General features: G+C 41.6%; 3 protein-coding genes across 5 annotated transcripts in view; 2 read left to right on the top strand and 1 right to left on the bottom strand.

Moving 5' to 3' along the window:
* The window catches only part of LOC124293470, a 40,679-nt gene that overhangs the window by 8,778 nt on the left and 11,788 nt on the right, over positions 1–20,113 (bottom strand). The window lies entirely within an intron of this gene.
* LOC107219640 (cell wall protein DAN4) lies at positions 824–4,803 on the top strand. 3 transcript variants are annotated; one of them, XM_046733437.1, is made up of 5 exons: positions 824–1,519; positions 1,951–2,111; positions 3,243–3,641; positions 3,841–3,978; positions 4,313–4,803. In XM_046733437.1, the coding sequence occupies exons 2-5, from the start codon at positions 2,048–2,050 to the stop codon at positions 4,513–4,515; spliced, it is 804 nt and encodes a 267-aa protein (XP_046589393.1). In that variant the 5' UTR covers positions 824–1,519; positions 1,951–2,047; the 3' UTR covers positions 4,516–4,803. The 3 variants fall into 3 exon arrangements, with proteins under 3 accessions (XP_046589393.1, XP_046589395.1, XP_015513407.2); XM_046733439.1 differs by lacking the exon at positions 824–1,519 and adding an exon at positions 1,563–1,765; XM_015657921.2 differs by lacking the exon at positions 824–1,519 and having other exon boundaries at positions 1,563–2,111.
* LOC107219639 overlaps positions 14,989–20,113 on the top strand; it is a 28,373-nt gene continuing 23,248 nt past the window's right edge. The window contains exon 1 of the mRNA XM_015657920.2: positions 14,989–15,446. The gene's annotated coding sequence lies outside the window, so the exon portion shown is untranslated. The remainder of the gene's footprint in view (positions 15,447–20,113) is intronic.

Here is a 20,113-nt window from a genome sequence, read left to right as displayed (position 1 = left end):
TGTCCGATACATATCCGTAAAGTTATACAAAAAAGGTCTCGTAACTTGTTAGTAACTCAACTCTGTCGAAAGTTATTCAAAGTTAAAGTTGAAATTATATAAGAATACACTTTTTTCGAGATTAACATTAAAATACTAGACTTATCCCAAAATATTGTGGTTTTGTTTTTTCGTGAAGCATTTCAGCTGCTATAAAATCATGTCATTCAATCAATCTTCAATTAAAGCAAACTTATTTTGTAATTATTACAAGTAATAATATGTGATATATGTCATTGGACCTCAGGAGCACCTTTTTTTGTTGCAAAAAAAATAAATTTGCTTTAGTAGATTTTCACTTTTTCCTCCTCGTCAATTTCGATGTCCTTGAGTCTGCATTTCGCATTCCGATAAGCCAGATGATCGGAACTAATCCCGAAACGATCGAGCATAGTGTTTTCTAGGTATTTTTGCGAACAGGCTGTAATTGAAATATGAAGAAATAGTTAGCCTAAGATTAGAAGCTAGAAATGGATGTGAACGATTATTTTCAAGGATCCTTTATTCGAAAACACGGTTTCAATTGTCTCTGCAATAAATTTCAGAGCGGTCTATTCTGCACAACCGCGATCTTCGTAAACAACACGAATCCGACAAGTGAGTCATAAACTCCTATAAAGTATCCGTGTAAATTCTCGAATGGAGGCGTACATGGAAAAAGTAGGCAAGTCGTAATTTAAATAGTTACGCGGTTCAAGCACGTTCTGAACTTGACCTCATCGCAAATTGCCGGTATATTATACGGCTAGCCAGGACGACTTTTCAATGTCGAAACGCGCCTCGAGCCAGTCAAGATTTCAGCAGCGACGAGATTCGAACGTGGAATTGCATTTATGCTGTGCGAATATTGAGGAAGAAGGAATCGGCGATCACTCCGCGCAATTTTCGCCGTTTCTCTTGCGATGACTTTTCAAACCGTTACATAATTTTGTCCGATCGTGGTTTCGTTATGGTGTTTATGGACGTGTGATTCAACGTTCGCAACCATTCCGACGATCCTGAAGAAATTTCCGCGAGCATAGTCATGCTAATTCAGTTCAGTTTCTTCTGAAATACGACGCGGCGTGAATACCGCACGAAACGTGACTCCCGTGGTCAGAAATCTGCGTAATTCCGTATTTCGCTGTTGGGTAACTTTCACCGTCATCCATCACGCGGGATGTTTCGGAGAAGAAGTACATTTCACATCTGTAATTTATTCATCCTTAGGTCGAATTGCCAGACCCGACAAATCAGCGGTTAGATCACTCGACGTGTTGCTGATTCGAGTCGAGAAAGTTATCGCGAACGGCGATTGGCGAGTCGGTATTATGATATTATCACGATTTTTCGGTTCGTATCCGGCATGTGGCGGTTCTGGAATTAAATAACTGCAGGTGTCTGAGCGGCAAAAGTCATTGCGCAAAGATCGTGCTTCAAGGAACGAATAAGAGACACGAACATCTCAAGGGTAAACAAGCGTGGGAGTTCATATGTCAAGGCAAGTAATGCTTATTTTTGCCATCCGAGATCCCGGAGTCGTTTACGTGCGAACTGCCTCGCAGTTTCAATGAGCCAGAGGTTGCGGAGTCGAATGCATACGCGGAATAAATTTTTGCTAAGGCGTAATTAATCGCAATACGCGAATTGGCGACAAATTTAGGGAACATCGACGATCGTCGCGTCTAAAAATACCGCAAGGAACTCATTGTTCGATAATTTACGATTTTTGCGACCTAGCGAAACGGTGAGTGCGATTTTCACGTCGACCTTGATGAAAATATCAGCGTAGTTTCGAACATCGTCATTATTGCCGTATCTGGCGAGCTGGACAAACAAGGGTGCAATACTCAATTTCTTGTTTAGCCGTTAATCGTGTTTCACCTAGGCAATGGTATTGATCGAAAACTGATATCGCTATATCGTCCGAAGGTTATCTCTGGGTGTTGGACGATCCGCGATAAGTTTCGTTGCCCTCACTCTCCGAAATGCAGATATTCCATAGACGGGTTTCCAGCCGCACGTGAAAATGTTCGGGAACGGAATCACTCGCTCGTTATTTGTAATTATCGTCGTTTCCATCTTAGACAATGGTGAGTAAATTATAGGTGAAATTGTATAGACCGTGGTAAAAATCGTTCGAAACGTTTGTTTATATTTCGTGATTTTTGGAGCGACTCTCTCCTCGTTTAAGAATTTACAGGCATCTCGTATTTGAAATGAAACATTCTCTGTTCTATCCTTTGTTGTTATTAAGAAGTTTTAAGACGAGTTTGAACAACTCAGAAGCGGTAAGCGGATATCATTTATGAAAACGGATTTCGAACGGAGTCTTCTGTTTCCTTTAATGATTGTGAAATAAATATCGAGAGCGGCGAAAGAGGTTTATTTGAAAGTATAAGTCAACGTCGACAAAGGTCTGGAAAAATACATGTTCGGAAACATTGCGTAATCACATTATAAAAGAAAGTAGTCAATTAACTACCAGATTAACGAGAAAAAAAAAGTAGTAATACGAGTAACCGTCTTTTGCACAAGTCGTTATCGGTGATTGGCGATTTTCATACAGGCTCAAAATTAACAATTCATTATTTCTTAGCATTACGACTCATCATTAGTAACGCTTCAATTTGATTGTCGAGCCAATTTCAATATTTCATGCGAAAGGCTAATGGTGTACATAAACATATTGTAGATAACTATTTTTTAAACAGAGTCATTTTGACGAATAAGCTGTTATTTTTTTTCAACAATTTTAACATTGTCCCAAACTGGTAATTTGTTCATTTACAAATAAGGACATCAACAATACTCGGTAGACAATAAATTGACATGGATTTAGTGAATCTTGAAACTTCACTAATATGTCTCAAACTGTCTCTTCGATATTTTCTGAAATTAATATATCTTGCGATCTGCAGTGCTTCCCCAATTTTTCAAAGAGTGAATCTCGAGTCACGATCGATTTTCATTACGATTACAAAAAGGCTGATTACACGAGGCGTATCCACGCCTATATCAGTGAGAGAAGCGTTAGTTTTGATAATCGGGAAAAATTTAGCACACCTTTCACGTAAAGATAAGCTGAACGATAAGGGCGTAATCATTTCGCGCATCGGGGGAAAAAAAATAAAACTTAATAACACGCTCGTACCGGAAATGCCACGTTAATAGCCTCTTAGTCATTTTTCACTCATCGCAATAAGCCGGAAACATTTCTCCAGGGTCTTCGCTGGAATGTTACGTCTGCACGTCCCTCGAAAACTCGGCCTGCACTTCGTCCTTATCCGGCCTAACACCGACTACCTGTTCCTCATCGGAGGTTTCCGATTTGACCACGACCACCGTCGCCGAATACTCGAGCACGACCTCCATTACCGCCGAAACAATGACCCCCGAGGATACCGAGACCACCGAGACCACAGTGACGACGGATGCCACTTCCGATTCATCGACGGAATCTACGTTGTCAAATTCGACGTCGAAATCGACGACGCTGGTTACGGAAACGGAGAATCCGATATCGACGATTTCGGAGACAACTCTCTCCTCTACCTCGACAACCGTTTCCGAATCTTCGGAGACAAACACAACCGAAACATCAACGTCAAGAGCAGCTGACGGTAGGGTGAAAAAACAGCTGAATCAATCGCTTGCTTATTTTGCAGAGCGATGCGTACGAGTCAGGACTTGCGATCACTTCCAAAAACGGCTTGTACGATTGCAAATTTCAATTTATACGGAGAAAAACATGCGGTCAATTGTCTTGAAATTGACGTTGCAAACTTTCATCACTTAGTATTCTCTTCCAATTTTTTTCAGAGGGCACTTTAACAACGACGTTATTGACAGTGGAAGGGAATGCCAGTCGATTACTGGCGTCGGGAAACACCGAGCAAGTTGTACGAGTGATCAGAGACACTGCGGAAAGTTTTGCCTGCTACACGCTAACCGTGGTCGGTAAGTTGACTGATTTCAGGGTCAATTAATGGCACGGTCCGACGGAACGTCGACTGTGAAAGAGACTCGTCGAGAGCTCTTCGATATTTTACTTCCGAGGATCGCGGGCTGTAAAATGGTTGCATCGCGTGAATAATTTCCTCGAGCTTTCTCCCCGAAAGTGTTTTTTCAACACTGCTCGTAATCCGTAATCCTTGTTTCCATATCCCACGGTCTTTGCATCACCCTGCCGACTTTACATTTTCGGCGTGCGAATAGTCGAAGGTGTGCCCGTGGCTTTAGGAATTTTCCACAAATCCGGATTTCATTCGACTCGTTTTATCTTCCTTTACAGTAAACGAGACAGAAGTGACAGAGCGAGGCTGCGTAACGATGGATTCGACGGCCTGCGACAGCTTGCAAGAGGCTAATTATCCCAGCCTAAATTTGTCAACCTGCGAAACTTGCACAGAAGACGGTTGCAATTCGTCCGGAAATAACTTGTCCAAAATTTCATCGGCGTTTGTATTGTTAACCATGTTAGTTTTGACGAGATAACCTGCTCGTTATCTTACAGAGTATTTCAATAACTATCAGCTAAATCTGTTCTGACCAGATTTTGGGAACAGGTTTCTCAATTCAAAATTACTTTTAGAGGAGCACAAATTATCACGTAATATCGTTAGTATAATTAAGTATTCCTAACTCATTTCAGCTTACCACAAATACAAAATATGCTGCTCTGTTCAACATCGGTAGTCGTAAATATTTGTAGGTATATGATCGAGGATCATTTTTATGTGTAAAAAAGATTGACTATTCTGTGAAATAAAATTTTACCAACCAAAGTCCCTGGTCTCACGCTCTCTAAACCACCAGTACGATGACCGATGTTTAAAGCGGTGTAGGAAAAAATCGTCTGGAATTTGAGATGGGACGGAGAAAGAGCGAATAGTGTAACCGATCCATAAATTCGAGTAATATAATATTTGTTCGGTAATAATAATCCCAGCAGGAAAGAGGTAATCCAAGTAAAACCACGACTCAATCGAATAACGCGTTCATTTTCATGCAAGGTATATTTTTTGAACATGTTTACCTTCTCAGATCCATCGTTTGGATAAATATTAAAGTGCCTATCGGAGGTTAAGTTAAGGCATAAGCACACCGTATCGCGTCACAACGCGATGAGCAATCTCCCTGATGGAACAACGATATATGTAGTGTGTCTAGATGCTTATACATCACGCCCATTACGATATTACCTCTTGTGTAACGGACCGATGCGCCTTACATCCACCTCCATAATGTGTGTACTCTAGCTAGACGTAGTCGCCGGTAACGACACGCCATTAAAAGAAGTAGCCATAGCGATGATTGAATATCCCATAAATTTTACAGCCGCATGATCTCCGCGAGAGGGTCAATCACTGGATATCTTATTTCACTCTCGCAATCAGTAGTTGACGATGCAATCATTCCGTAGTTGACATTCGGGCTTGTCGGAGAAACAACGCGTGGAAAACTCTCATCGAGCCAATGAATTCAGCATAGCTTAGCTACTAAAGACAATGGCATCGAAACTTGGTAAAGTTTTCACAACAGTCCTTCTTTATCGCCTCGTTTCAGCTCAATTTCAACGAGTACAACCGAGATGTTGACAGACTGAAGCGATTACCCGATGCAATATCGGACACTGGCCATTCGGTGTTTGATTCTGCACGTGGGTGCGATATTTTTCCTCGAGCAAACGGCCCGTTTTGGTATTTGTCTTTGGTCACGTCCGATACGGCCGCAGTGCCACGTGTACGAACGAGCGTATGGGAGCTCAACGAGAGGCACGAGACGCACCGCGGTTTCGATTCGCGATTCCAGTTTTGTCACGGCGTCGCGAAATTGGCCCAGATTCTCAAACGCCGCGAAGGATAACGCGCCGGGAGGCCAATCCGGAACCCGGCAACCATTCAAATAAGTTCCCCTCAGTGAAACGCTAGTGTCCCGCATTGCAGATTGATTGCGCCTCGTGGCTAACCACCTTCACACTAAGGACCCAGCGGGCCTCGTCCAACTTGGTCACTGGTTCGGAACTCCCAAGGCGTCGCTCTGTTTTACGCACATTCGAATGAACGACGGGTCAGCTTTTCCTGGCAGGCGATTCGTTACCATCTAGTTTTTCGGAGCTCTTACCTTCTCTTTGGTATCCATACCGATTAGGTCACCAGACATTTCATTTCCGAACTGTTGTTAACGGTCAGTCCAGCCCCCCATATCAATATCAGGTAAAAAATTTTCTCATCTTCGCTAATGTTGAAGATTTGATCAGTTTTCAACTTGCGAATGAATGCTTGGACGACTTTGTTGTACTCGTGACTTTGGAGAGAGAAGATGAGCGGATTTTCATCGAGTAGATTCCACTGCAGGATAGAAAGAGCATTGAGTACTGGAACAAGAGTACGCTGTAAAATGTGGCTCGAGCATTCCATTTCTATTGGTTATAACGGCGTTCGAGATCTCAACCGAAACCGAATTCAGACAACAGACCGCGACAGTGTTCATCTTGGCGAACGTTTATTTCCTCACTTTATACGGACTGCAAACTCTCGATGCTTAGACTAAACGTGTTCCGTTTCAGGATGACGTGCACAAGCTCCGACGGTAGTTTCTTCGCAGAGACGGTCGTTGCACCTTGGAGTGGTAAATACGCGGAGGTTAACTCATCCGCATTGCCATCCGAGGCGAGAATCGAAACTGCAGAAGAGTTGTGGCTCTGTTTAAATCGTATGTAAAAAGATCTAAAAAAGGCTAATATTATGGAAAATACGTTGTTCCCATGGCGCAGCGCGCCCGTTATAAGTGTAACGGTATACGAGGCAACGTGATTTTTGTCGGTTTCCATGTACTTCGTCCAACACGTTCGTTACAGACTGCTGCTTATCATACTTTCGGGCCCAATTTTTCGGCTCGACCATCTTCAACCACCAGTCGCGTGTTGCATATGCAAAATCTTTGATGATATTTCCACTCGTCTGAAAACGAGGGACGTGAACGTAGTTTTGCATGAGAATGGCCAAACGGCAACCCCGAATAAGGAGAGCACGTCAGAATGAAATCAAACCGGACTTGCGTACATGTACCCAAGAACCTTTTCCGCAACGAGTATTCATGTATAATGCATTGTTGTTTCCCTGTGAAACACACACATCGCTTCAGCCTTGCGAGCGTCGGATACGTATCGGGATACACCGGACACATAGCAGCGAGTAACTGTATCCTTCCGAGGAGGCAGATTCCCTTGGTTACTCTACCGTGAACAGCAGCACCACCCTGTGACCAGCCAGTCTGCCGTGACTCGTAGAATTTGGATACGAGTGCAGGATGCTGCTTGGAAAACGATGGAACGTGAAGAGGTTGTAACACTTGCAGTGCGGCGGCTCTTAAATGCTTTTATTGCGACGCGTCGGTTCGGTTTACGTTAGAAGGAAGTAGGAACACCGACGATTCCTTCTCATGCATGTGCTTCATCGCCGAGAAAAGCTCTCGCTGTACCTTTTGCGATGATTTGAAGCGTCTTGACTGTAGATAAATGCCTATTTTGTAAGAACTTGCGTATGGAATTACGTCTTTATTCACTCACGTAAGTCCTTGATTTTTCTTTGAGATTCAACAAGATCTTTGCGAATCGGGAAAAACTTTACTTTACTCCAAGTCAGATTTTCATTTGGGAATCCTCGATATTACGTGACAACCAGTGAAATGTCGGAAGATGAAAGTCCGGTGCATAAAACCGTGGACAAGCGGCTTCTTCCGTGTGAAATGTGGGTTACATGTGACTTCGATATGAAAAGCATCATCTTTGCACAAGTCACGCGATCTGTATAACAAACGGAATATATCTTTAGGTAGATAAAATCACCCGTACTACGCCATTGAGTATGACAATGAGAAGCCAAGCGCAACAATTTGTATGCTTTTAGCAAGAAAAAAAAGGAAAAAAAAAAAAAGAAAAACTAGTGTTAGACCCTGAATAAGTGTTACCAAACAGATGATATATTCCCGTTTTAGAACAGTTCCTGATATAGTTGAGTGTTCGGCAATTCATACGTCGATTTCAAATTCTTTTCTAATCTTTATAATTACATTAATTTGAGAGTAATTCACACGATTTGTCGTAATTGACCCTTAACCAATGAAAGTGAGAATATTTTTCGCGTGGATGCTAATCAGGGCTGTGCGATTGATCGATTAATACATGATCATTGAATGAAAATTTTTCAGTCAAGTTACAGCCTCGACGCAACGATAGATCTAGTATGCAAGATCTTGTCAACGCATAAAGTCGAATATCACATGTGTGTCAGGTTCGTTAAATTGCCTGTACTTGGTGAATTTACATGATTGAGCGAAGAAAAAGAAGAAACGATTCCGAATATCCAATCGCTCTATAAGCTGTTTCGCAAAAACTTGTCTAACGACGTATATTACGTAGTCAAAAAATCAGTGAACCAAAAAATGGTGGATAATTCTTAGCAGTTGAACAGTTGAAACTCGTTACAGCGATAGCGATGATAATTAATCAGTCATCGGTGCTTTGCCAGTCTCTGAGATTATCTTGGAATTAGCACCATCTCAAACGGATAGAATGCAACGCGGAATGAATTTCTCGCGAGATTATTACACAGTCACGTGTGTGTGTGTGTGTGTGTGTGTGTGTGTGTAGAGAGAGATAGATTCTACAGGGCGGGTATAGAATCGTCTTTGTGCTTGTTTACTGCTAATTTATTCAGTCTCTGTACATAATTGCAGTGAACGAAAAGCAGCGAGCTCTGTTTGGTCACCGACACAGATTAGGTGCGAGGGTTCTGGTGCACTTGCACCTTGTGGGTGTAGGTATTAATGCAAGGAGCTGCGGCGGCGCCGATAATCGCAAGACCTACAATCGTATCATTTTCCAATCTGATAATCGATAGCTGTTCCCGATTCACAAGGCCTGGATTAATCCGGTGTGTTCCTATTCCGTAGTAAGAAATGGGGCTACCAATTCAAAGGGAAAATGTGACATCGTTATGTTAATAATGCGGTTTGCATCTTGAGGCGAGAAATTGTTTTCGTAATTTCATAGCGTTAGTCGCACTACCTACTTTGCAAATTAGATTAACCACACGTTCCCGCATTCGGAGCATAATAACGGAGCATCTTTCGAGCCTCAATTATACATGTGCATATAGCTCATAACGCGACGGAGAATTAAGACTTTTAGAAAAAAAAAAAATAAACGAATACTCGTAATTGGCAATTATCTCACGCGCAGAGATGCGCGGACGAGTTTGTAACATCCAAGGTAAAAGATGATCTTGGAATTAGAGAAATTTTGTAACAAACCAACCGGCGATAGTGCGTCAAGTGAAATGGGCGGGATCGTATACATATACGTACGTGCCTATAGTAATTTGCGCGCTGTCTTGAATTCCTAATTACCAAAACGTGTGAGTGATTAAAAAGCTGCAGACTTCATTGCACATTCGTTAAAAGGATTAATTGAATTCTACGGGAAGCAATTATTCCGCGTGTGTATAAATTCAATTATTACCGTACCTTCATTTACGAGATTCGCAGCCAGAACTGAAAAGCGACGTTCGTTGTGACGTTTCGCCGATCGAGCAATCACTTTCGTTTATTAATCTCATCTTCGGCAATCATCGCGACGCCCTATTTATCCGAAGAAATACTGCACGCATATTGTATCCGGACATCTGATGCATGAACCATCACTGCGGATTAACCGCCTCTGTACACCTCGTCAGAATTATTATTTCAATTTGTTTTCCTCTTTTTTTTTTTGTCATGATTACTCATCGTATCAACGAACAATCACCGACTGTCTAACGGTCGCCACATTCGACTCTTCAATCGGGATTTAATGAGTTCCGAATCGGTCCGTGATGAATCCCCCCCCCCCCCCCCCTTCCCTCCCTAATCATCAACTCGTAAAGAGAAAGCGCGATGAGTAGGTAAATAAATGAAGGAATGAGGGAGTTTTTAAGAACGGGAAATTTATTCGTATCAGATTCACTCGCAGCTCGAAATGAATTTCGTATACTTGTTGGAAAAAAATAAAAAATAAAAAATATAGTGAGGAAAATTTGAGGAAAGAAATTCCTCAAAAATTCGAATCCAGATGCCGGTATGAAAGCTCTGACTGAACCCCATCAGGAGACTAGAAATACGATTACAGAAATGTCGTAAAATTTCAATATTACGGACGAGTGATTTTTGCGGGGCTCAACTCGCGTCTAGGCTGCATCAGGTGTCTCGTTTCCACATTTTATTCGTAGTTGTACGAGAATCCTCCGCGATTTTGGTCTAGGTTTAAGTAAGGGCGAAGGTGAATCGGGATTAACCCGTGAAAAAAAGGGTTTGTTTTTTATCTGCTCGACGTAAAAGTTCCGAGACGTCATGTCGAGGTCTCGACCCTTTCGAAATGAAATTAGCTAAGCCCAGGCGAACTGCTGGATAAACTTGAAAAGCTCTCCGCGTCTCCGAAAAAGCTTCCACGATGCTAATGCCTGTGAGAAACAAACCACGCCGTTAACAGGACCCGAAAAAGTGTCCAAGGACGAGCTGAAATGAGATTTTAAAATAATCTCGCACACGGTTAAGCGAGTGGAAAAATTTTCCTCTATACGCGGATTCCTCGAAAGTTCGAAAAACTTATCTCAAATGCGATCCTTCCGTCTTAACCCAACCGCTGAAAATTTTTTGCGGTGAGGATTTTCTACCGCAAACTGCGACGCAGGAGCGAGAAATACGCGGTATAAATAGACGTGGAAACAAAAAAACGCGCCTGATGAGCGAGAAACGTGCTGTTTAACATTACGCCAGGTATAAACAAACGCAGCACCGGGACGACGATGATCCGCTGCAGACGTCTTCGTTGTGCCGAAAATTATCCACGCGTTTTACGCAATTATAATCTCCGCTCGCAGGAGACGAGGGTGCAAAAAAGGGTGATCCCCGTCACACGCGTTCATTATTCAAACGGGTTAAGCTCTTCTCCAAGGGCTTAATGCTTCGGCGTCGCTCCGGCGCCCAGAAATCACCTACGTTCGGTTCCATCAATTGCAGCAGACGTTTTACCCAGTGCCGAGTCATCCTCGTGCCTTCAACAAAGGCAATAATCTCAATTGAAAATGACTGGCTGTACGATGTCCGATGTCTTTCTGTCTCCACGCGCAAACTCGGTGCGATGGGGTAAAAAGGAGAATGTAGACAGCCTTTTTAATTACGAATCATTTGCTTCGGTAGGTTGTCTTGAAATATTAGGTCGATTTTTTAATTTTAACATTTTTGCATGTTTCAAAAAGACGACTACCTTCCATGTCTCTGTATCCGAGAAATTAAACGTTTTTTCAACTTCTTTGTGACCTGTTTTGGACTCGTGATGTGCGATTGGGAGGCTGAAGTAATTTATCGTAAAGTCACTAAAGATCGGGAAAAATTGGAAAATAGGTTTTATCCAATTCACACGTTTCATCGTCACCGTGAATATTCGATTATACTTGTATCGCGCGGTACCGACATGCGTGAGAATATTTTGCTGAAACTGTAAACTGTAGGAAAACCTATAACCGTGCATTTTATTGGAGACAGAGGTGAAAAAGAGAAATGATAAATCATCGAAATAATGACTGTGGTGAAACGCTTCAGTCAACACGTGGGTCGGTGGAATTATAGGCTCATAATCCAGGCCAAGCCGCGATCGGAAGACACATGCGTGTCTGTGGTGGTGGTCAGTCGTGACTTTGTCAGCTCACGAGTCAGCAGATTTAAACTCTTCGCATTGTCGTTTTCTTCGTTATTTTCTCCTCCCGTCTTCACGCAGCCAAGTGTTAAATTATAAAGGTCGTTACCTAATTGCTTCAACGACGCGATTAAAATTATTACCGGATAATTTCATATTATCAATCGTTTGTACTAAAGAAGTCGTATCACGATGATCCAGGTTTACGGACGATAATTAAGTGTGAGGTAGATGCCATGAAGTATTTCTTAGTTTTCGTGAAAGTAGTAGTTTCATTTTTTTTCCATAAGACTTGGAGGATGACGAAACTCACGATGTTTTTCCCATTATAATTTCAAAATGAACTTCCGCAAATTTGAGTGCCGAGATACCGATAGTGAGGAAAAAAAATATGCTTCCTCTACACGGATAGAATAAAATAACAAATTTTTATCAAAACTACAGGCAAAAAGGGACGCATTAAGATTTTTGACAAATAATGCTCACGTCGACTGCAATTTCTACTGTTACTGTAGTAGATTTTACTCTGCACAGATTAATTTTCACTATTTTTATAGTAAAATCCGCACTTTGGAAAGTATATTTAACCAAAAAACCTGATGTGTCCCTTTTTTCCTGCAGTTTTGAGTAAAATCTGTACTTTTATTCTCTACGTGTATCTATAATAATGAATCGAGTTTCCCTGGTTCGTTTTATTTTCTCTCCGTCGACGCGACGATCCCGCATAATCGTTGATTATTCAACGCGCAATTATCAGCCGTAAAACGCGTCTAAGCACAGCGACCTGCAGGAGGGCTAGAAGGCTGGCCTAATTCGAACGAATTCACCGAGCGCACTGAGCCGAGTTTATTTAACAAAGCAGCTCACCGAGCTGCCCACACTCTCAAAACCGCCTACATACCTTCGGGTAACAATACTAGGTCGGACTGATTATCAAACGAAAGTAAAAACCGCCTTTTTGATTGTTTTTGCGCACGTGTAACTTCATCATGCGGGCGAAAACACGAACCGGCATTCCCTGAAATCGATGAACAAACAGAAGATGAACTTTAGAAGGAACAAGCGACCTTAGGCTGCCCACGAACTTGCCCTATTCGCACCGCAGTTTCCAAGTTTAAAAACAAAAAAAAAAAAAAAATACCATGATCTAATTCAAATTTCGAATTACAAATTCAGATTCGTAATTGACGGTTTAAAAGCTTTCGGCTATCGTATTACGTGAAAATTTAACGTTTTTTTTTTATATTTTGGACCACTGGATCGAATGGATCGAATATTACGAATTTTGACAGTCTGACCTTGGATTCATTATCAAATCATCGACCCAAAAAATATAACAGTACCAATTTTCATTCCAATCCATTCACCTATTCTCGAGATATTATCATTTTCATTTTGTTTTTTGGAATCTTATTATTCAAGTAATTAAAAAAATACCGGATCGAATAAAAATCGAAATCTAATCAATCCTGAGATTGGGATAGCCGCGTCGATTGAGACCAAAATCATCGAAATCCGATGACTCGTTCTCGATATATCATCGGACAGATAAATTATCACACACGTATACATATGCATACATATACACAGACGTCCATCTAAAAGTGGTCGGAAGTGATTTTCTAGATCTTGAAACGTCGACATCTACTGAAAACTCAACTTTCGGAGCGATTGCAATCATTTCCTTTTTGCTCTGAAAAAAAAAAAATAAATAAAACAATACCGGGAAGTTAAAAAGGAACTTTGAAATTTGCAAATCATAACATCAACTGGGTTAGCAAAGCGCAAAGAATGTATAAGTCACATGAATTCTCGCAAATCGGTTATCGCGTTTGTCGGTCGTTAAGTCGGCTCGCGGCTGCAAAACTTGTGCAACTCATAAGTCGTACAATCGACTGCAATGACGCATTCAGCTGCGGTTTTAACCTTGAAAATATTCCCAGCAGTTAGAAATTTACATACCAATACAATTTTGTACTTTGTTATTATATATGCGTGAAAGGAAAAATGAAGAGGCAATTTGTTGCGTAATTCAATAACAGTTATTGCACACTTGCGGAACCGACTTATGGGAATTACTTGCAGAAATGTGATGACGGGATGTGACGGCATGGGAAATCGGTCATGGCGCGAGGCGATAAATTGGATTCATTAATAGATTCAGTGAAGAACCTGAGACAAAAAACCGGCTGTCTGACTCACGAATTCCGTACTTGAATTTCAATTGTTCGCTGTCGATTAAATATACAATTAGGTCGGAATAGATTCCGTTTAAGACGCGAAATGGAATAATTTTTCCTCTCCTCAATTCTTTAAGTGCCTATGAATTGTATTATTCATAATTAGTCAATATGCATTTGCACTTTATCACCTCATCTTACTCGGAATAGTGAAAAAACAAAGTCAATTAAAAATCCCAGGGATCGAATGAATGACCGGTAAAAATGTCGGCATCAAAATTTATCTGAGCGTATTTACGCTGAGAAATAATAAGCAGTAAATGCTCGGGTGGTAATTACGAGTCGAAAATATTATCCGAATATAGATTGTCAGGAAAAACCAGGTCGATTATCTAACGATGGAAAAAAGGAACCGACCATCAAAATTCGTCTCTAAGGTACGCGTAACCATTTTGCGCTATCGTCGATCCTTTTTTGGTAATTGCACCGCAAAATCAGTCTCTTCGATTTACTCTACTGTTTTAGTTAAACAAGGCTTTGACGTCAATTTATTCTTGCACAAGCATTAAATTTCCGCAACGGTTGCAAGAAAGTATAGCAACAGTGGTCGTAATGAGAAAGAATAGCAACGTATACTATAAGACTTTTCGATAACAGCTAGAAAACTAATTTTCATTTTCTACCCAGAACTATAATTTTCGATTGTGGTAAAAAATGAAAACAGTCAAGGTCTGAGCGGTAACCGGAACTAAAAATTTCTCTCAGTGTTATCCCGATTCTGAGCGTTGATAAGTAACTAGCCAATCATCTCTGCGGATGTGCCGCAATTAATCCTGACGAAAGATCGAAGTGGCAGAAGACGAGGATCAAGATCGCCTCGCCACGTGGGCCAAGGTGTAACTCTGGCCTTCCACCCCATTGACGAAGGGTATCACCCAGGGTTTAACTACTCCATAATGAATCGGCATTGTTTCGTTGCCGTTTGGAGTAAGTTTGCGATCCGTTCGCCATCCCCGGCCGCAGCTTCGGCCCGGCTCGGCCCGGGTTCTGGTCTCGGCTCGACGGCCTGCCGGAGTTCTTAGCGGGACGCAGTTCACCGTCACCCACCGGGAGGTACGGACTACGAACGTCAGTCGCGCGAGTAAAGCAGGTATCCACGCTATCTTCTTCCATCCGTCAAAACGAGAAGATCGAGTTCCACGTTCCAGGATCGAGTGTGGCCTGAAAGGAATTTTCCAAAATTTTGAGCGACCGAGAGTTCGGCTCTTTTTAATCTTCGAGGAGCGAGTCGGACGATCATTTGTGCTACGATCGAAGTGCCAGGACGATTTCAAACAGTGTGGTGTACGTTCCTGGAGTTGTTTCGAAACTTTGTAATGTGTGTTTATCATGGTTGACGCGATCATCCCACCAGTAACGTGCGAGAGACTTTAATCAGGATCAACCAGCTCGTCCTGCGGAGATCTGGTTCTTTGCCGACCGTCGAACCTCGTTAACGGACCGTTGAAACCGTGAGTAATTCATCCTAGAGCTTGTTCTAGGCGATGGTGAACCTGTAAGGTTTTACTTCGTTATGAAAAAATGAGTTATACCGATCACGATGGTCATAATCACTTGACTGCGAAAAGCAGACGCCCACATTGCTATCGCCGAGTTTATTTTTACTCCGTAAAATGAACCCTGTGAAATTACATGATGCTGAAATTAGCAACGTTAACGTAATGAAGCATCAGGGAAAAATCATCATTACAGAATTTTAGAATGGTTTTAAAGGAGTCGGCTTTTCAAAATAAGAGTATGTCTTGTCTTACGTCTTATCATGGTTCACTAAATTTCGGACATTGCCAAAGGTGCTGAGTAGCGATTTTTCCTAAAAATGCATCATTACGGTAACCTTGCTAACTTCGTCCTCGTAAAATTACCTGTCTGGTTGTTATTGGCGAGACAGTGCAGGTTTGGAACCCTATCGTTTAGCTCGATCATTGAATATTCGGGGGCTCGTGCTCGTGGCGGTCGTTACGATTTATATGGATGAGTACCATTTCGGAACCACGGACTAACGATTTACGGAACGATGCGATAGTCGGCATTCGATCTTTAAAGGCGAGACGACTTTTTGCTCCGAAACGATTAATACCAATAAGAAGATCGGGTTCGAGCAGAGTCGAAGCCTCGAGTCCAAGATTTTATCTTGGAGAGTAACAACCGGTACAAGTGCCCGTAAGAATAGCTTCCGTTCGAACGATACCTGCTACGAATAACCGGCGGAAAACGATCGGCGAGTCTTGTTCAAAGCAACGCGGTGATTTTCTGTAAGTGAATATCGTTGCTTTGCACGTTCTCCCTCGAACAAGAAATTTGGAATGAAATACATTGTACGAATCGTTGAGAGACGCTGTTTAGCTTTGATGCGCTTCTTTACGTCTTTACGTGCTCCTGGATATAGATGCAGTATTCGTTTTTTGCCCAGGTGCATTGCAAGTCCAACCGCGCATGTCTTTGCGCTTTATGGGATATAATAACGTGCATATTGAAACACCGTAATGTGGCGGAAAGTAACGCAGCGACGGTCTGAAAAAAGTCCCTTTTTGCTCGACGATTTGTCGGTGTATTCTTTTTCCCACTTTGGGTTTTTCCATTATACTCTTTTCATTCCCATCCCCTTTTGCACTTTTGCGGCAAGGGATTGTATATCCTAACGAGTTTCCGATACCCGTTTTCAGCGGATCGTCGATTCCCGTAAGATTTCAATCCGCTAACCGCTAGGCTTCTCTTTTCTTTTCAATTTCTAATCTTTCGCAGAATCACCTCATTTGAGAATATACCTTGTGCCACCTGAATGCTGATTCGTGATTAGATCGATCGAGATTCGAGTAATCGGCGAAAGCTGGTCATGTTTTCTCGCCGATATCATCACGTGTAAGTACGAAGACGCACGTTCGTTAATCGATCTGTGACGCCTATTTGCAATTTCAATATGGCTATGTGATAATTAACCCCCTTTCATTAAAATCCCATTTCATTCATTCGACCCTTTCAGCTGTATCTTCAATCGCTCGTCATACTCGCACTCATTGGACGGACGTACTTTACGAATACGGTGACCTTTCACACCTAAAGTCTCACCTCAGCCAACACGATTTACGATCTTGACGGACTCCGTGATGTCAAATTGCGTGATTACGAGTTGGACGTACCTTGCATACCGATCAATGACCGCGGAACTTTGGTTGTAAAATTTGATCGATTCGAGCCTGACGAATGACGGAACCACCTTGATCCATCCGTGGGTGCGGTAAATACTGTGCGTCGATTCTTTGAGCCGCTTGTAGTCACTAATCAGCTAATCAATAACAGCATCACGTGCAGCTTATGCCGATGAATCGTGATCCCAAGAGTTAATTCCATTTGAAAAAAAAAAATGCCTTATCGTGTATTAAAAAACCTTCCAGCTACGATTACTTCACGATTCAGAACCGACCGCTTTCGTATGCAAATACATTCACAATCCATAATTGACTGGCTTCGTCATAGTTTCAATACTTCCGAGGAGAAGATCTCCAGTCGAGGAAATTCAATACATGTTCAAAGGTGTATTCGAGCCGAAGTTTCGAATCTACGATGAGACGAAGTTCGTCGTTCGGTTTGTACATTCGATTATCGGGTGAAGATTGGAAAAAGGAACAAACAAGAAGTAGATGAACCGACGTACGTCTGTCCCTCTGCATTTGCTCGCATTACCTTTTTTTTTTATCCTCGCTCAACCGAGAGGCAACGGCATTCCACGTCACCGAGCCACGCTCCATTCAGTGGCTCTGATTTCTCCTGTCAATATGACAATCCTAGAACAACTGCTCGTAATGCCGTGTTGCTATCCGTACTCTGTTAACTTTTAATGAGATGCCCACGTGTCCACATCGCCTTTTGACACCAGCCGATATTGCTGTGCTTAGTGTCAGCTCCTTTCGGCTGCGGATGCAAACGCGTCTATTCTTCAGCTATGTACACTGGTCCAATCTGCACCGTTTGTCAGCCGATGATCGATACGTCGATTAACGGATCAAACACAAGGCACAGATACTGCAGTCGGCGAATCGGTCTTGGCTGAAAGGAAAAGAGGATCAAAGGGTGCTGAGGCTTGGGAAATGATATTTCTTTAAGTGCACAGTCTTGATTCGATTCACGTGAAGTTCATGTTAAGTAGTTTTGCAAGATAGTTCCCAGCCAGTACTCATTTAACGTACCTACGCAGGTTAAATAAAATAGAATACGCACGTAAAACGAATTTCAAACGATTTCGTCAGGTCGTTAAAGAGACTTTCAGTGGTTTTTTTCTTTTTTTCCTTTTTTTTTTTTATTTTTATTTATATCTTTTCCGTTCCGTCTATTCTCTTCTCTCGTTATTTCTTTCAACCTCTTTATCTCGTAATGTTCTTTATCACCGATTTCAAAACCCCATTTGCGGTACGACATTCGTACCGACTATACGCAATCCTTTAACATAGGTATACCCACATTCCACTTATATGGCCAACTCGATTATACAACTGCGTAATAAGTACGAGCCGTAACGTCTTGTCAGTCGAACGATAGTTTGTTTAATTGTATTTTGGTATTTCGACTCTTCTACAAGATATCGTTACTTTTAAATTGTCGTCTTTGCGATAATAATACCCTGCCGCAATTAGCTTGACAAAAGTGTCGCCGCAACTTTTGTCTAAAAAAAACAAAAAAAAAAAATGGGGGATCGTTCAATTCGTAATTGGCTTTTTTCACGCGTCAGTTATACATATCGCGAATATTTGCCTCGTTTATTAATACCTAATTTTACTCTTCCGCATGTCGTGTCGTCATTCTCCGCGTGGATGGCTAGAACCTTTTATCTGCGGCAAATAAATGCGAAAATCCATCCCACACACGGGACACTGACATCATGTACACATAATTATTGCGACGTATTAATACACCGAGTCAACGTTTGTCGTCCGCGTAACGTGAACGTAATCGGATATCAAACCTTCCGCAAACCCCCTCGTCTTGTTCTCATCCATCTTGAAGGTAGCTGCGTCGTTGCCAAGCCCTTGTTTGCTCAGGGTTTGACCATTTGATTAGCTCGTTGATACACCTGCACGTCGAAATTATCGAACAGACGATCAAGTGCCCTGTTCAATTATGAGTGGCTAATTTCAAACAGCTTAAGGAAGGAAACTCCTGTAAGCTTGCGTTTTTTCAAGATTCTTTTTTTTTTATACAGAAATGGAATAGTTTATGGAATTAACACAAAGCGTATCTTAAAATTTACGATGTAAGATATATTGATAAATTTTTTTAGACTACAATCTTTCAAACGATTCAGATGAAAGTTTTTAGAAATATTTTGCAACTTACCGGCTATTACATGACGTTCAAGTTTCTTTTTTAAAAAAATAACAGACATGGTTTTTTATTTATTGTTATACAGAAATGAGTGATTTAATAAAACAATGGTTATAAATTTTTAATTTTGATTTCTCTTCTCTACGTCATCCAAAATTTATTAATGCATTTTAACAATAAAATTTCATTTTTGTGTACTTGTCGACGAAAATTTGAGGTGCCGGCTTCCAGCAGCTGCAGTGCCGCCAATTTGAAATATTATAGTCTAAAAAAATTTGTCAATGTACCTTACATCGTATATTTTGAGATATGATTTATGCTAATTCGGTAGAATGTTCCATTTTTTTTTTATAACAAAAATCTTGAAAAAACATACGATTACAGAAGTTACACGTTCCCCTCTTCCTCATCGAAGGAACATTGTCACTATCTGCTTCACATTAATTTTAAGCAGGATTTTCCGGTTTAAAACCTGCAACCTTGCAGCATAAGCAACGGTATCAAAATGCATTTGTGTCCAACAAACTAATCGAGCAGCACAGTGAGCAAAATGATTGATGCGGTGAACGGAATTCCGTGCAGGCTTATCGCATGCCGACCGCATGAAACCGTGTAACAATAGCGTCGAAACTCAGCCGACGTTTTGGCACAAAATCAATGCTCTGCGTATATTTTGTGGGATAAAGGGATGATCCGGGAGGAACGAGCAAATCAAGATGGAATACGACTGCTCGCCGTTTGGCCTGAGTTGCAGTCGAACGCCGACTTCTCGAAGCCGCAAGGAAATTCTGTCCGATAATTT

This window comes from Neodiprion lecontei, chromosome 3, assembly GCF_021901455.1.
Source record: "Neodiprion lecontei isolate iyNeoLeco1 chromosome 3, iyNeoLeco1.1, whole genome shotgun sequence".
Classification (NCBI taxonomy): domain Eukaryota; kingdom Metazoa; phylum Arthropoda; class Insecta; order Hymenoptera; family Diprionidae; genus Neodiprion; species Neodiprion lecontei.
Note: the sequence above shows the minus strand (reverse complement) of the source record. Positions and strands in the feature narration are given on the sequence as shown.

Coding starts and splice junctions, on each gene's coding strand:
- LOC107219640 (XM_046733437.1), top strand. CDS start 2,048: ATGTTCGGGAACGGAATCACTCGCTCGTTATTTGTAATTATCGTCGTT. Junction 2,112..3,242: donor CGTTTCCATCTTAGACAATG/GTGAGTAAATTA, acceptor ACATTTCTCCAG/GGTCTTCGCTGGAATGTTAC. Junction 3,642..3,840: donor AACGTCAAGAGCAGCTGACG/GTAGGGTGAAAA, acceptor AATTTTTTTCAG/AGGGCACTTTAACAACGACG.